The sequence below is a fragment of the Anopheles cruzii genome, chromosome 3 (genome assembly GCF_943734635.1).
Source record: "Anopheles cruzii chromosome 3, idAnoCruzAS_RS32_06, whole genome shotgun sequence".
Taxonomy (NCBI): Eukaryota; Metazoa; Arthropoda; class Insecta; order Diptera; family Culicidae; genus Anopheles; species Anopheles cruzii.
In genome coordinates, this window is record NC_069145.1 from 69,149,848 (window position 1) to 69,168,098 (window position 18,251).

The 18,251-nt window shown below is 50.0% G+C and overlaps 1 protein-coding gene across 1 annotated transcript in view; it reads right to left on the reverse strand.

Moving 5' to 3' along the window:
- The window catches only part of LOC128270869 (hemicentin-2-like), an 81,969-nt gene extending 71,092 nt beyond the window's left edge, over window positions 1-10,877 (reverse strand). The window contains exons 1-4 of the mRNA XM_053008295.1: window positions 10,850-10,877; window positions 9,148-9,391; window positions 2,581-2,838; window positions 2,303-2,499 (exon numbers count right to left, since the gene is read on the reverse strand). Coding sequence (XP_052864255.1) covers window positions 2,303-2,499; window positions 2,581-2,838; window positions 9,148-9,391; window positions 10,850-10,877 — 727 coding nt within the window. The remainder of the gene's footprint in view (window positions 1-2,302; window positions 2,500-2,580; window positions 2,839-9,147; window positions 9,392-10,849) is intronic.
- Window positions 10,878-18,251: the final 7,374 nt, after the last annotated feature.

The following is an 18,251-nucleotide window of genomic DNA, read 5'->3' on the forward strand; positions in this document are numbered from 1 at the left end:
AGGCGTGTAAGCTGTTGAACGGCGGCGCTTCCGGTGACGCGCGGGGTACGGGTTTGTGACAAGTCAAACTAATAAACAGATGCTGATGCAATAAATTTTATTTGGTACGGTCGCGCTGCTGAGACGGTCGCTTTCTTCGGCCGCGCTTTCTTGCTCTCCGGGAAGGTTTTCCGGGCAGCGAGAGGCCCAACGGCGGCACTTGATGGTATATTTATCGAGCCCCCGAGAATCGGATCTCCGTTCGGTGACAGAGGGCCCAGCGCCTGCCACTCCGTTGAGTCAGCGAAAGTTCTGTCGTCCTGATAAGCGCGCGTAAAAGAATTTGAGCAGTTTCAGTTTCAGTTTATTATCCTAAAAATATATGCTTCCAACAGGAAGGCACAGAAATCATCAATCTAAGATTTAACTTCAACTGAAAATTAAAAATGGAAATTATGGATATGAGCAAGAGTCACGCAGGACTTGCTTAATCAACGTTCCAGGATAAGAAGCGCTTCGGCCAGATACTTTCGCACTGCCGTGCAGCGCGCGTGTGTTGCTGTTTAACGACTCTAAAGCGAATGAAAATCACTCGAATCGCTGTGGTTGAGAGTTTATTCGAAATGGACACCCATTGCGGAAAGTTTTACAGTGATAGAGGGTCTCCAGCGACCCCCATTCAACACGAGGCACGATGAAAGTAAGTTGCGCGAGGCATTTAATTCGGCCCCACACCATTCGGACACGCGCGTGGCGATCATGAATTAAGTATTGGCCAAAGCAAACCACTGGGCCTGGGCCTTACAACCTGGCGGGGCAAAGTGGTCGCGGGTCGGCAGAATTTCGCCATCGAGCGAAAGAAGAAGGCGGAACACACACGTATTCCATCAATTTCCGGGCGCACCCGGGAAGATCGATAACCATATCTCGGCGGCGCCCTAAGTGGGAAATGATAATAAATACGCTTTTATGATAAACCCTCCGCTCATATATATAAATATCCATTCGCTGATTGGATTCAATGGGGTTCTTCGCGTTCTCGGACCGAACCCGGGTTGCTGTGGGCTTGATGGCGAATACGTGAATGATGTTTGGGAGTACTGCTTTTTTCTGCTCTCCGCACCGGCGGTCCTTTCTTGAGGGCTACTACTATTTTATCACAGCCGCGCCCTGCTATCCACACGCACCACCACCACCCCGGCGGTCGCTCATCCATTTATCGTGAGATTGATCACCGGACGATAGTAACATATGGGCAAGCTTAGCCTCGAGGAGGCGGCCTCGAGAGCCAGGAATTCCATACGTCCTTCAGCACATCGCGAGCCACTGCCACCAGAAAAAAAAGGTAGCTCAGTTTCAACTTCATCAAGATAAATGACAGGACACACGAGAGGTTGTTGTGTCCGGAGAACGCCATTGGGATTTCCTCTTAGGAGCTTTCTGTGCTCTTCTTCCCACGGAACTCATTACCGCGAAGGAATCCGTAATCGATTTCTTTTGACCCTCTCCACTGGACGTGTCTAATTAATTGTTGGAGGTCCCTGTCTTTGGGTTGCAGCACAGGACTCGCGTTGTTTGCGCGGTAATTGGGTTTGAAGTCATCGGGAATTGCTTTCCCGAATGGTTTATTAGTTTTGATTTCTCGCTTTATTACCAAACCCGGACCAAATCGGAATCGTAGCTCGCGATTCAGTTCCCGGGCATGGTCGTCGACGACTTGCGATTACCCCCGCAACGTTCCTTTGATTCTGGTTTTATGTCTCAAAAGTCCGCCAGTTCTGATGTCGGCCCTAAATCAACCGTTCGTTCCTTCCACACAGACTGTGCCCCGTGGGGCTTTGCTTTGCTACAAAACTTCCTTCCTTGCGATGAACAACGACATTAAGTCATATTTGTCTGCCACATTCTTCTTGTTTGGAACCAAGGCGCACAACTGGGGACTTTTGTTTCAGACCGAACCCCTTCTTCGCGGGCGCCGTCGGGGGAGACAGTCTATCAAGAATGTAAACAAATGGCTCTCCGTCAGTCGGGTGCAGTCACCGAGGCACAAACACACACAAAAAGTGTCCTCAGAAGGGGCTTGGCGTACCCCGACACTGTGGCAAAAGTTCCCTCGGAAGAAATCCGCTTTATGGATTCTTCAGTTTCACTTGCGCTGATGCGCTCCCGACCCACACCGATGTCACATGTTCTCCTACAGGGTTCAGTTTTCTCTACCGACTGACTGAAGTTCCATGCCTTGCGGGCGCCGCCGTCAGCAAAAGCTGTGACACAACAGGCGTGTGCCAAACTTTGATCTACGTGATGGGCGGTTGGTACTTACAGTTAACGGACAGCGTGACGGTCGTCTCCAGTTTGTCCTTTTCCGCCATGGCACGGTTCCAGACGACGCAGCGGAACTTGGCCCCGTCGTCCTCGCGGCGCGGCACTATCGACAGGCTGCCCGACGTCCGCAGATCCTTCGAACCGCCCTTCGCGACGCTCGACTTGAGCGGTTTCTCCGACCCTACTCGGTACCACCTGCGGGAAGAGGAACAGAGAGAGAAATTGCCAAACTCAGTGCAATCGACGGCAGGCGGTTCCCAGACACCCCCCACTTACGTGATGGTTGGATCCGGCGATCCTCCGAGGCTGCTGCACGTCAGCTCGAACCGCTCGTCCTCGGTGGCCCTCAGCTCAACCGGCTCGACGAACGGCGGCTGCGGCGGCGTCAAGACGGTCAGATTGTAGTACTCCTGGTGGACGTCGGCCCCGGTGCCGCTGGCCTTCACCCGGCACTCGAAGCGTCCGTTGTCGCGGCTGTAGGACGTGTTCATGATCATCAGATCGTAGATGCCCTGCTCCGGCCGGAAGTCGATTCTGGAACGAAATAAACATACATTAAAAGGGCGCACAGCACACCAGACACCGTCGTCACAGGATGGGCATTCTTTCAAACATCTCGCGTCCATTAGAGACGGCCGACCGGACGACGGATCGGGAAGAATTGTGTCAAATAAACTTACGAATGTACCGACATTCCTACTGCCGCAACTGACGGTTGTTTATTGTTTCATTTCACAACGCTTGCGAGGCCCACCTCGGTGGTGGTGAATGGAGCGCGATCTAAATATAAAACACGCCACGCCAGGCTCAACAACATTCCGATCGACGTCCTATCCATTCCCCGGCCGGCCTGGCATGTAGCAATGTAGCAATGAGAGCATATTGAACATTGCATCGCACGGCGAGCATAACTATTTATACGTCGAACTTGTTCCAGCGCCTCTCTGAAGGATTGATTCGACGTTCGCATAACTGATTGGGGTCGGTCCGAAAGTTATGCGTTTGAAAGTTTATTGAGCTATCGGAGAGCATTTCATTCCTTAAAATAGTATTCAGTTTAAAGTTCAGTTTAAAGTTACTAGACCAAAAACTTTATACTGAGCTTAACTTAACTTCCTCAGTGCAGCTGGTAATGGGAGTTCCTCAGCTTGTAGAAAGTCTAAGTTTCAGGCTCAGGAAACCAACGGAGAATAGTTCGAAAACACTTTGAATATTTCGCAAAGAAGAGCTTCACAAGAATCCGATCGGTAATCGGATCATATCAAGCTTATTCGGCTAAGAAAATGTATTTCTATTCAACATTTCATGTTCAGTTTGCATTTTAAATCAATAATACGGGCCATCCCGGGCCATCAATAATACGATGAAGCAGCTATTGGAACCCCGACATTTCTTGAACCTAACGAAATGCACCTTGAAACAAAAAATCGATTACACTTTCGGACCAACCCCTCACATATTTCGACGGACACACGGTTTCGCTGAATTCAATTTTAAATGTTTCAATTTTAAAATCGCCTTAAAAATGGATTAGCCCATATCCCGGGGGCGCGGGGCGTGCAATCGGAGACTTCGTACTTCAAGTGGAATCGTGCCAAAAATCTACAACACACCGGGTGCAACATCGGTTGTAACGTGGTCGGTCGTCCGCCGGTTTGTCCCGAACAGAGAGAGCCCCGGAAATTTAATTTTCCCACATTTTTTGTGCCCATCCCCCATGGTGGACGACAAAATCCTGGATTCTGGACCGCGGATGGTGTTGTGCGGCGTCGTCCGAATCTAAATAGTATTAAAAGATTTGGCGAATCCGCAACCGGTCCGCGCCCGCGGTTGGCAACTGGTACGCGCCCGCCCGTGTGGATCGATCTCTCTCGCTGCCCGGTCCTAGCTCGGGTACACCCCAAAACTTATCCGCCCAAGCCACCAGCCCGTGTGCACCGTTTTTCGCAGGGCGCCCGCGGATTGTCTCGGTGAGCTGCACACCGAGAGAGCCCCCGGCTGGTCGCCAACACGGCGATGGACCAAGCGAAACCTTTGTGAACCTAATTCTGCGTGCCGGGGATAAGGCCACACCGTGTTCGATTTTAACATTGGCCCCGGTCACAACAGCTCCTACACACACAACATTTACCCAGATGTCGACCGGTGGCAGTCGGTCAGGCGGTTCCGACGAGAACCTTATCCGGGACAGGGGTGCGGTAGTTTCGTCCCCGTTTTGGATGGTCCACTGGCTGCTTGGGGTCTAATCAAAACACAGCCGAGGACGGCAGAGCTCGGGCGCTGCATCGAACCTTGTCGTCCTGCCAAAAACTATGCGCGTGTGTGTGTGTGTGTAATGTCCTGGGCGGGAAAGCTTTTGGGTCGGGAAGCAAAATGAGGGAAATAAAAGCCCAAAATAAACAGCATTTCAGCGCAACGAACAGCAAACCGAGCGCACATGATTTGTCGGCGCGTGCTCTGCGCAACTCGCTGGAACGGGAATTGAAATTATTGTACTTGGCCCCGCCGCCGCCGCCGCCGCCGCTGGCCACGATGCATCCCCGGCCCTGATGCAACCTGATGCAGAAACGATTAACGAAAGCCAGCCAACCGGCGTGTGTGTGTGTGCGGACTATCACACAAAAGCAGACGGTTCCGTCGAACGAATTTCGAGAATTACGTTCCACGCAGCAAGATAGAGCGAGAGAGAGAGAGTTTGTTGGTTTTGTTCTTGAAAGGACCCCAAAAACTAACAAACCATAGGGTCCATTTGACGATCTTGCCGCCATGGACTGGCCTGGCTCGAAGCTGGCGGGGCTTCCGGTTAGCAACATTAGGCACCAACCGATCCGGGGCCAACCCCGGATAATACGGTTCGCAGTAATGGTAAGCGGCAACGGACCGGGCTTGCCGGCAATGGCTTCACTAAAACCCACTAAAACCATAAAACGAACGGGGGCGGCGGCCCATAAAAATTAGGAACGCGCGTGCTTTTGCCGATTTTTGTGCGCCACGACGGACGCGCTGGCGAATTATTTGGAAGAAATGAAGCAATCATAAAATAAATCATGAGCAGAGGGCTTATAATGGCGAAATGGAATAAAATGATTTACGGTTCCCCGACCCCCGGTTGGCAACTTTTCCCGGGACCCCCGGGATAGTAATGTTATTCGTCTGTTTTGGGTGCAAAGTTAATTCGGTTTCGGTTTTCGGTGTAAACCCAACCAGGGTAGGTTAATGTTTGGGTGCTGGCGGTGGTCTTTAAAAAGTGCTTAAAAATAAACAAAGACACGAAAAAAGGACCTCCTACAACAGGTTGATCAGGAGGTCGAACCGAGCCGGTAACGCTCGTGATGTGCCCAAGACCCAAGCCGCCGGTGCTTTGGGGTTGCCCCGGAACAACGAACTATAAAAAAGATGGCAGAGGGCGCGGTTGTTGTTTTATGCGGCAACATAATTATGCTGAATGGCAGCAGGACGGACGGACGGGCGGGCGGTAGGACCGCTCTCGGGTTTTGGGCCGGTTGAAACAACACACAAAGTGATGAAAACTAGTGAGCTTTGTTGGTAGGGGCACGGCACACAATAAACAACTGGTTCGCAACCGGAAGTAGTGTGTGCCGTGTGTGTGTGTGTGTGCTGCCGTGTGGGTCCTTTTTTGGGGGTTTTACCATCCGCGCCCTGGAGAGATCCTTTGAACCCCGGAGCAATTATTGGTTGATGGTGCAAAAAGCAGGACCTCGCCGCCGTTGTTGCTATTATGGCGGAGGGCCCCCCATTTTGAATCCTGTCCGGTGGGGAGTGTGTATTAATGAAGGCATTTGTGGTAACAAAAACCAGAATTCGAGTTGTGCTCAATGTTGCGAAATTAAACACACATTTGCGAGTGCGAGTATTTTCTTCTTTTTTGTGTGTGTAACGACGATGTACGAAACGTAAAATTACTTGGAACCACACAAACAAATGGATCCCGAAATCAAAGCCAGAGGCCACAATGAAAATAGCATATCAAAATGGGTAGCTATTGATGTTGCGGTTTTCATCACCGCACACAGTATTTGAATAGTGGGGGTCAATTGTATTCCCAGAATCTTGTTATACTCCTGAAAGCTTCCTTATTTTTACTCGGGGTGTTGCTTGAAGGGTATCCCTTTCAACTTTCACTATATGATGGATTTTCATTAGGCTGATTAATCAATTTACTGGCGCGCAGAGAACGACACCATCCATACGGTAATACGTTTTATTCAAAAATTGAGCACAAGATTGGCAAAAGGACAGAAAAGTGTACGCCGAGTTGCTTGTGCATTATGTTGCCCTGCTGGGTGCCAGGGGACCCCCCGCAAAAGCTACCGAAGAAATGTTGTCTATGTTTGCCCACACGTGACCATTATTTGTTTTTTTTTTGTTGCTTGTATTTGGTTTCCATTCTGAATGAAGAACTCTCCTCTACGTATCTCCGATGTCGGTGGTGGGCAGTGGTTGAGTGGCCTTACCCAATCCTGCCCGCCCACCCCACACACTTATTGGACAAATAACATAGAAGCTTCTCGGAACTAGGCCGAGAGGGGGGGGGCACACACGGACGAAAAAAGTTCAAAGGACAAAATGGAACAAATCAAAAGGCCCCCCAAAGGACGATCCCCGCCGTGCGGTCACCAGCGTCGGTGTGCGGTTTTCGGTTTGGTCCTGGAACTTGGGCTTAGGCTCTGCATTCACTCGCTTCACGGCGCTCCGAGGTCGTGTCCTGTGAATGCTGCTGCTGCTACTGCTGCTGATGAGTAAGTTTCTGCACACACGAAACTTGTACACTTTCACCTTTCGCCACTGTGTGTGTGTGAGGCACGTCACTTACGTTCCATATCCGAGAACACAGCCCGAGCCGCTTGACGGAAATGTCGAAAGTAGAGTAATGTGATTGGCCGGCCGGACAGGTCCAGTTGTTGTGTTTGATAGAATCATTCAGGGCGAGATTAGGAATCAGGTTTGGCAATCATAATAGCTTTCGCTTACACACATACCGGACCGGACTAAGGACCAAGGTTGAATCGAGAGCGTTTCTGATGGGCAAATTAGGAGCAATTTCGGTAGTTTGGTTTGTGGGCCTCACCGGATCACCGAGAGAATACCGAGAACGCATCGTCCAAGAAAGGAAAATACATTTTCAATATCCCCGCACGGTTGAGTACTCGTTAGTAACAGAATGAGGAGATCTAATTTAGCGACACAAGGATGCACTTTTTCCTAGAGAGCGAGGGGAGTCAATTTCAATCGCTTAAAAACTGCCGTATGTTTAATATTCATCACCGACACGGTCTTTATGCTGCGGCCTTAACGGTCGGAATGAAATAATAATCAAACCGCCCTTTCGGCGGGCTGTACGACATTTTATCAACCCGTTTGACACTGTGGCAGCCTACAATCAAAATCGTTCGGCAGAACACCTACCGGCCACTAATGGTAGCTCGACACCGCGCGTTTACTCTGTCTCTCTTTTCCGGCATCGATCTGACCTGGTTGTTGGCTTACTGCCGGCCGGCGATCATTCATAGCGCGCACCAAGCACACGTAGAGGCGTTGAGGGTCCAAAGAGCCATAAAAAGAGCATGAAAAATGCAACTCTACAAAAAACAACAAGCTCTGGACACGGTTGAAAAGGACTCTCAGGATACGGTCGTCGGCACCGACGGAAGGAAGCTGTGAAGGGCACGCTTTCTCTTCGCGCAGGTACGCGCGCTGTAATCAAATTTGTTTTCAGGTTTAATCGTTTTCGACGCGAGCTCCGTAAACAAGTGCCAACCCAACCAACCAACGAAGGCCTCATTCGACATTTTGCACTGCTCCACCACAAAGTTTACCCCGAATGAATATTCATTCTCCGGAGGGGGCTGCAGCAACATATTTCACATACACACACGTGTGTTGGTGTGAAAAAGGTGTGCGCACTGCCACCGAAAAACGTAAGTAAAACACTTTCCTTCACCCTCGTGAATATGAAAAGATAATCGCTCAATGAGCGAAGGATATCTCGCCATGAGTGTGCTGCTGAATAGTTAAGAGTAATGAATGGACATCACAACACGTAAGAGTGGCTGGCGCAGAACCTCAAACGCCCACAATACTGAGAAACCGAAAGCATCCGTGCGCTTCCTGATCCTGGTGACAGTGCGACTGATGGGTTCGATTCCTGTGTCGCAAAATTGTTAAGAATTTTAAACGAATTAATGCGAAATATTTTGCCCACTGTGTGCGCCCCTTTTAAAGCGCACAAATTTCATCGTTTCGTAATTCGAAAATTGTGATTGATGGCGTGGCTGTCGCCGACCGGGGCGCACAATGACTGGTTCCTGTTTGAACACACCCATCACGGCATCCTCGGTTTTGCTCACGGCAATGGCCGCGACGGAATTTCAATAAATGAGTAAATATGCTCCCTCATCATCATATCGATCACTGGGTGCGTGTGCGGTGCCCCTTGCGCGGCCCACGCCCGATGATAATGATGCACCGAGGCCGGACACAAAGTATGTAGCAGCGGCACAGAACGGGGTCCATGTCATTTCCTGATCATATCGACCGTGATCTCGCGAAAATGGTCCGCCTGATGTGCCTCTCCACTTCCGGTGCGCCCGGCGTATCGAAGCTGTCTTGTGGAAAAATGTCGAAATTTGATGCATCAGCGCCGGCAGGCAGGATATGAGTGTCTGTTGTGCGAGATTCCGCGAGCATTTCCACGAACCGGAATAATGGACTCGCCCTCGGTCCGTCGCGCTGATGGGGTTCGCACGTTTATTTTCCAGAAAATACCCAATTCGGATGCCGATAACGGGGTGCACCGATGGCAGGCGACGCACCGGACCGTACCTGTAGTTCGTGTTGAGCTGGACACCTTTGATGGCCACGTTGTCAAATTTGTTGCCCGTCGAACGCGCCCAGTAGTACGAGAAGTCGCTGGCCGCCGACTGCTCGCTGAAGCGACACTTCAGGGTTACGGTTTCGCCCTCGCGGGTGTCGCGAATTTCGTCCGCGCTGACCGACGACAGGCCGGCGGCCAGCGATGCCGCGATAAGGATGAAGCGCACCGTCAGCAGCCGTCGGGTTGCCATCGCTGAAACGAAAGGAGAGACGGGAAGAGAATCGAGTTTGAGAAGGTGTAAAGAGTGTTCAACGACGACGTTTCAAAACACATTCTAATGGGTTCTCGTCGATGGTGGCCGTTACGAAACGGGACGGACCGGGTTTATGGTTGCCGCGCCACCGTGCGCTGAGAGGCACGGCAACAATTAACACGATATTTTTGAGGATTTCTGAAGCCGCATCCGAGAAACGTTTTCAGTTTATTGATTTATTGTTGCACCGTCCAATGGCGCTTCTAATGGGTCCGGGGTGTGCTGGCCCTTTTACAGCACCACGTTGTGCGTTTACTTAACGCTGCGCACGGCTCACCACCGCGCCACGGCATAATGTTAATCTTGGGGAAACAAGTTGTTGTAATTTCACTAAATGGAGTTTCATCGAAATGCCGAGCTTTAAAAAGCCAACCGCACAGACTAGTAGTGCAGGCTGCTCACTGGCCATTTCCAGGTTGACTTTCTCTCGCTCTGGCGTTTTTTTAATGCTGTAAATTACTCCGTTCCATTACGAGGCGGACGAAAATTTGGGATTGTTCGGTCGGGTGCAAAGTGCAAATTTCTTTCCAGTAACAGCTCGTAATAGCGACGCGGCTCGTTGATGCTACTTTATGGCTTTGCGCGCTCATTACTGGGCTTACCGCGGCCGTCTGAGGAAGTGTAATTGGCTCTTGTCGGGAAGTTTTCGCAGCACAACCACCCGGAAGAGTGTCCGTGTCCCGGCACCAATTGTCACAACTTTATCGCCAGCCAGACAGTTTTTTATACGGCCGCCGCTTGTTTACGGCCCGGCCCGCGAGTAGCGAATATATGGGCTCTCCTCGCTTGAGTGTCGAATTTATGCAAGAACTTTCGGCCAACGTCTGTCGCACATTATTTGCGAAGCAACGAACGTCAGGAGTGGAAGAAAAAAAACGCGAATGGCGTTCGCGTGTACACAGTTTCGGACGCGACACGGCTAATCGACATTTGATTTTTCTCTTGAGTTCCGCGTGGGTACTCTCCATCTGCAAAACACGGCTGAAACTCGGCCGGGCTGCAGATGCACCGTCACCATGTTGTCCGTCCGTGCAAGAGATAGCGGCCCCGTCGGATGTGATTAAAGATAGGTCCCGCTTTTTTTTCAGCCGCTTGGGAACGCGGATCGGAACGAATAGAAAAACAGCCTCCGATTCCGAAAACTAATCCTTTACGGGTAACACCGCGCGAGATGGTGACATCGTTAGTGACACCGCGCGCGAACCAAATTCATTAACTCGCCGCGAACTCAGAGACCGTTCGCTGTTGGGTCCTGGGCGCCCGCGGAGAGAGAGTTGATTCATAAATAAAATCCAATCCACAAAAATCCTAACAACGGACGCACCTGATGTCCTGTAGCACCGAGGATCCGAGGATCACCGAGGCACCCGAAGCATATAAGTCATTGCGCGCCCTACACTGCACCGGCAGCCGTTTGCCGGGCATGTAGGTGCTCCGTTGTCACTTGCTTTTGGCAACGACCAAGGCCAACCCATCGGAGAGAAAGAGAGAGAGAGCGAGGTTCGAAGGCTCTGGCTCTGGTAAAAACGAAAAGTCCTTCACGTTAACGCTGATGGTGAATTTGGCCAAAAACTGAAACTCTTTTTTCGGAACACAGTTTTACACAGCGGAACCCCGAGCAACGGTGCAACATAGCAGCGTGTAAATTCGGAGGGCGTACCAGACAAATGGCCCTCGCCGCTTTCGCTGGGCATTAAAAGGATGGATGGATGGAGAACTGCGCCGCACGGAACACGATATTCGCTCGTTGACACACCGTTGCTGAAACGATGCGTCAGGTTGAATCCGGACTGGATTGATGGGACCGGCCGCATCGTCCTCCTAGTGTCAACGTAAATTTTTTATTGGCGTTCCTCGAGCAACGGTTAATCTCATTTCAATTGGCGGAGGATAAAGGTGACGCCAACATAGGTGTTGATGAAATTTTAAAGAAAAAAGTGGCGCAGATATAAAGAATTGTCGTGCTCTAAAGTTGCTATAAAAGACATTAGACAATTAGTGTTCGTGTTTGATTAATGTGTCTCTGCGAAAGACGTCAGTTTGAATCCTGAGAGACAACTGGAGTGCAATACTTAAGGACGGTGCTTAATACAACTCTGTCCTCTGTCTGTCTAAATGGAACATTGATCAAAGTACTGCGACGGAAAAATATTTCTCTACTGTGCTTATCAAACTCAATTAAACCGACGGCAATCAAGTGGCTGCCGGGTTTTTCTCTTGCCTCAAAGGTTACTTGTCGTTTATTGTGGCGAACCGAGAAATAAAACATTCATCGTCATGTACCGAAAACACGATAGAAACAACATTAATAAGCACAATCACATAAAATCATAAAGAATGCAATTACGTGCCGATGCCGCACCGTGATCCTTGGCCACCCCCGGAGAACCGGAAAACCCTCGAGTGGCGCCGCCATCCTGAACCAATGAAAAACTAACAAAAGCCGAAAACAAACGAAAAACCATCGCCATACACAGGAACTTCATTTGCTGTCGTGTGCGCGAGGAACGCGAGTGCGGAAAATGGGAAACCAACACCACAACCGAACTGGATCGAACCGGGGAGGGAGCACCCTTTTAATGGGTGGCGCCGTGCAACAAATTGTGTGGAGATAATAAATAAAATAAATAGCAATAGTTTATCCGTTTCAACGTTTGGCCGCCCCACCGCGGGGCGGGTGGGCCAAAGCTGTGCAGTTATTAAAATTAAGCACAAATCGTTAATCATGGCGAACTTGTGCGCTCGGACCCGTCTCTCCCTCTTCCCCCGTTATAGGTTGAGAAAGTGAAACCCGCGCGGAACGAACATAAAAAAAACGTAATCCACCGCTCCGCCATCGGGAAGAAAGGCGGCGGTGGCGAATCCTTTTCTTCGTTGGTCCCGGCTGGGGGAAGAAGATTAAAAAAAGGCGGCAACGGCGACGCCAGACGACGGGTGGCGAAATTGGAAAAATCGGGCAAAGACTTTTGCTACTGCTGCTGCTGTTGCACCTCCGAGGCGCCGACTGGCCCCCACCGCTACCCCTCTGCTACTACTTTGACACCACGTAGAAAGGGCCAAGAAAACCCCGGGATTGGTGGGTTGTTCGGAACGACACCGTAATCGAGAGCAACGCGCGGAGCGTAGTAGTGAAAAGGAAGCCAGCGACGGCAAACCTCAAGACCAGATGTCACACACTGCGAGTGCAGCGAGAGAGTGCACGGCACCGGGAGGCCCCCGGGCACTAAGGGAGGGAGCTTTATAATCCAGTTACCTCCCCCCAGACACACACCATAGACGGAAATAATGCTCGATCTCCGGGTTAGTCCGAGAGAGCTTTCCTCTGGTGTGCGCCGGGTTCACCGGCAGACTCCAGGTGGCCCCGGTCGAGGTCACTACAATACCGCTGCCCGAGCTGGCTGCCTGAGGGGGCAACAGCACACTCTCTACTTGAAGTTGGTCGTTTCTGCGCGTTCGTTTTTTTTTGCTTTTGCTTTTGCTTTGGATTGTTTTATGTTTTCAACCTAAGATAAACATCGCCAACATAAACACGGAACCGAGACACGCGGCGGTCGGCGAGTCGAGTTTATCGTCTCTCGTCGGTTCCGTCGGAACCACGGCACGGCGCGAGATCAATTGAACTGACCACGACGAGGCGGCGAACGGGAGGGGGGCTCGACTTTTTTAATGCTTTAAATCTGGCCACCGTGGCATTTGCAGCAGCAGCAGCAGCATGTTTTCAGCGCAGCAACATTTCGAAATCGATTGCGTACACAAAGGCAAAAGGTAAAAATACGGGATCTGCCGCCGGTATGGAGCCTCCTGTGTGTGTGTGCATGAGGTGGTTATGGCCTTGTTTACAGCGAGCCGCGGCCGTGCGTTTACTACCGTTTCGAGGCTCCCGCGAACCTCCGCGGTGGTGTATGATCTGTTTGGAAGTGATTGTCATAAATTGAAATTTACATGCACTTCAATGGCGCTTGTTGGCCCGATGCCAACAAACCGGCGGTTGGTCGACCAAGAAAAAAATTTTACTTTTTTTTACGAGGCTGAAGTAGTTTCATGCCCGGCTCTCAACGCCGGGTAGCTTCACTTATATAACCGCATTCAGTTTGAACCTTGTTTCTACCTTCTTCTTGGCCGCTGGTCAGCAGCTCAGTGTGCCCGCAATATTCGCGCATCTTATCATTTTTAGATGAACAATAATTCATTCGAGGAAAAGATCTCGAAGGAGAAGCCTTTCAACTTAGGAGCTTCTTGGTTCTGTTGTAAAACCTTCGCTTCGGTTGTAATTATGTTACTTAAATCGGATTGCGAGTGGCAGCGACGGTAATAAACTCTCCAGTAGAGATTCCATCATGCGGCGAGAAAATTGCCTTGCATTACGGTCTACATTAAGTAGCTTATAGAGTGGCCGGATAGATAGGAAACTGAGAACAACTTAATAAAACATAATAATGTTTGCCATGCACTTCACTATCAAAGGACTTTGCTTTTTTAATGAAAGGGATTTGAAGCATTGAAAAGTAATGTAAAGTGATGAATGAAAGTGTGTCAAATAATGAATATGAAATGCAACAATGGAATAATAATATGGAACACAGATAAAAAAACTTCTTAACATATAAATTTAAAGAAATTAAAAGCAAAAACAAATAAAATGGAATTAAGACAAAAAATAACAAGAAAAAAACAATCAGTTTCAACAGAAGGATGACAAGAAATTATAGAAATGAATTAGAAAGGTACAGTTTGATTCAATAGAAAAGTATACAAAAGTTTTACTGTGATAGAAAACAGGAATCTGGATTTCTTTTCAAAAACAAGTAAATAGTAAACTCGTTTAAAATCAGATATAAAGAATGAATGAAAAAACTAAAGCAGAGATAAACAAAAGGAGATTTGGACAAGAGATCGCATTGTTTCGCAGCAAGTTTGATTTATCTTGCGTAGTTTATCTTCATCCCTGGAACTCTTGTCGGTGGCTCCCGATTTGCACACAAAAAAACCGGGAGAATCGTACAACATATTGTGTGTACTGTTCTCATTGAAGCTACACCAGCATCATTCCGGCCGCTGTTGTTTGTGACAAGCCTTAACGCCACATACCCGTTGTTGCTCCCTTACCGCACCGATGCGCGATGCCAGAGCCATGATAAGTCAATTTATCGAGCGCCGACCACTGGAGTTCTTCATCTCAAAAGGGGCTCCAACCGCAGGCAAACAAAACCCCAACAACAGTGCGTGGCGTAAAAACGATCCGGAGTCATCTCGACGAAACCCGACTCGGATCGGCGATACGGAACGGAGTCAGCAGGATTCAGCAGCAGCAGCAGCAGGGGCCGGCCAGCAAACGAGCAAAAAAACGGAGCTCCTCGATTCGGAAAAGTTCATCTGATTTCATTTTGTTCATTTGGTTTTTCTACACTTTTCCGGAACGATAGTTTGCCCGGTCACAGGACGCAAGGCCACTTCCGCAGTCCGCAGATTTTTTGTCGGCCTCCTGTACCGGACAGGCCCGACCTCCACCAAATCACAACCATTATAGCACTCGGTTCCGGAAGTGCCGGGAACGCGCGCATATCCCGAATGATGGTTCCCGTTCTGTTTTTTTCTTGGTGCACTCGTTTTTGCGGTCCACAGGACGACACAGGAATCGTTTCCTTGTTTTGGCTTTCCTCTTCCCCGTCGCTCTCTGTCACGCACAGTCACTGACCCTCAAGGCTAAGCCTCCTCCGCGAGCGGATGTGTTGTTGGCCTAGTTTTCCCTGGTTCACACGACACCAAAAAGGGACACCACCCTCTGCTCCACCGCGTATCAGCGCGAATGTCAATGATTAGGTTTCGGCTTTCAGTCACCCGGTGAATCCCGGCGGGGGAAGCCAATTTCGCGCGATCTAATCCGCGCGGGGTCTGCCACTAGTTCCGCGGTCCACCACAAGACCACACCAGCGGGCCGACCGAAATGTGCTTCTTCCTCGCGAGGGTCCTCTCTAATATATGCCGACTACCGAAGGCGGCACGTTTTGATGGATAATACACTAAACGGATTCGAAAAGAAATTATAAACTTTTACCCGGTTGGGGGGCGTTTGGGGTGGCAGCGGCCCCCTTCGCCGTCGTTTGCAGTTTGGAAATGATTTTCCAGGATTTCCCGGTTCGAAGGAGAGAGGATCGACCGGGCAGGGTGTGGGTTGAAGGAAAATGAGATTTATATCGAAACTTTCTTTTTGCCTGCGACCGAAAATCGATCAAAACTTTGCGGTGTCTTGGGGAGAGGAAATTGAAATTCCGGCACCGAAGCCGGCCGAGTCGGTCGGGTCGGGCGGCTACTTAGCGAACCGTTTTCCACGGCCGTTCCCGGACTCATTTGTATTCCGAATCCGAGAAGTCCGTTGGCGATCCGTTCAGTCAGGGTGTGCGATGGGTCCGAATGGAAGCTGTGCTCGTATTGCAGGACATGCCGCCGCACACTCTGGTTTTGCCACCAAATATGCCGATGAAACGGCCGAACTCCTAAAACAAAACTTTGTGGTGGTGTGCGTATGACCCCCCGCCGTCGTGTGGCGGGCAAGAATCAGAAGTCCTTCGAACCGAGGCGACCAATTGTTTTGGCAGTTTACCTCCCGCCGCCGCCGATGGGTGCTGTCACATACAGTGAACCGCGCCGCATGCCACGCACGTCATCGGACAAGGCTCTGCTGCGAAAGGAACGGCGGGGTTAAATACTTGAGCACCCACTCACCACCACCACCACCATCGAGCGCGCTTCTGAATGATAACTAATTTGTCGCCTCAACTCCAATCTCTCCGAGAGCTGACACCTGCACCACCTTCTTCGTGGGAATTATTTCGCTCGGCTCGGCTGGATAAGACTCGCCTGAGGACGGTTCAAGAAGCACACGTGAAACGTGAAGCCACCACACATACACGAGCACCACTACACGAGAGTCAGAGACGCACGAGCAAACACGCGCAATTATACAATTTACGGGAAACAAGAAGCGGCGAGCAGCTTTCGAGGTGTCACTAGTGGAGTGTTTACCGTGGAGTCTTTCGCGCGAAGGTTGGGATGCTGGGATGTTGGGGTTTTGCGAGCGGATCCTCCAAGTGTCCTCCCCTCGAACACTGCTCCGTAATGGCTGGTTACATGTTTTATTCCACTTCGGTTCATCAGTCGCTGGGTCGCTGGGCTGTTGCTCGGAGACACGTGTGTGAACCAGCTATTAACAGCATTTTAGAATGGAGATTCGCCTTCGTGGAAAGGCTAAAGTAACCCAGAACACAAATCATCACCACGTGTGCGAAGAAACAATGTGATGGTTAGAAGAAACGCGGATTATCCTTTCGTAGCTGTGACTCAAGCACCGATAAACAGGATGCCAACACGTCGTGCGAAAGGTTGGACTTGTTTGATCGATTCAGTAGCTTCCGTTCAGTAGACCCCTTCGACAGGACATTATCTACAATTTGTAGACAGTCACAGGAAAGTGATTCGAATTGCTTAATAGCGTTGATTACGTGAAAATAGTCACACATAAATTAGTCATTACAACGATCGGTTGAATCTGAGCTTCGTCAGCTCCTTCCGATTCTGACATCATTCGTCCAAACCAACAGCACACGCAAAAGTCTTTTAACTCGACAAAGTGAGTTCGACTGCCAATTAATAAGAAACATTCTAATATCGTTCTAAGACTTCGGTACGGTTCGATGAGGTACGCCAGGCACAACCCTCTCAATTTTCTGCGCCCTTCCCAACAAACGACCGCGGGGGCCTGCTGTGTAGGAGTTTCTTTTCCCGCTAAACCAATAAATCTCCAGCCAGCCCGGCCCAAACCGAGGTAAAAAGAAAGGAACCAACTTCTGGCTGGTTGCTGCACAACATATTCCTGCACAAATATTGACGTTGCTGTTGAATGTTGACCGAGCGATGCCGCCGAAAAAGGAAACGCAAACACTGTGCGCGCTGCGGCCGGCCCCGTGTATTAGGCAGCAGCAGGTAGTAGGCAGGAGGCTGGCCGTCGCGCACCGGGCCCACAGCCGCAGGATGTTAAACTCGATTATAAGTTAATTGAAGAAAATACAAACAAATTTAGCCTGCCAAAGTTCTTCGGTGTGGGGCCACCCCGCCAAGCCGTGCCGCCAAGAAGAAGGATGGAAGGATTCGAACGGGCCTACCTATTCGTGTCGATCGATTCTAACACACACACACACACACACACGCAAGAAGTTCGGTTCGGTGGCCGCAGATTTTGGGCCCCGTGTAGTGATATGGAAAACTCTTTTCCTTGTCCGTTCTTGATGCATACGGCCGTTTTGCCGATTGCCGAGTGGCGGCCGCTGCTCAATCGCTACGTAAACACACACACGTGAGTTGCGATTCCTCTTCCAGTCGAATGGAAGTTCGACTTCGCTTCGGTGAACTTGGTGGGTTACTCTCGACCCCTTTCGGTGCATAGCCCCCCCTTTTTCCGAGGAGAGTTCGTAGAATACCTGGGCATCATAATCTGGTTTCTGTTTATCCAACTTCCTCCCCATGGGTTGGCGGTTCTGGTCTGTTTGTGTGTGTTGGTGCGCGATGTTGCATTCGGTTGGACGACTGTCTGTTGGTTTTCCGCACAAAAGGACCACAACAAATCACTAGTTTGACCTTCGGTAACGCGAACAGGGCTAAGGAAATCTACATAAATGAATGTCTGTTTGTATGTTTGTTTGTTTGTCCGCTACACTAGTATGCTTCGTAGTTTACGTGTTTCATGATGATGATGATGGGGAGCAACAATATGATAGAACAAAAGAAATAAGGTACTTCTTGACC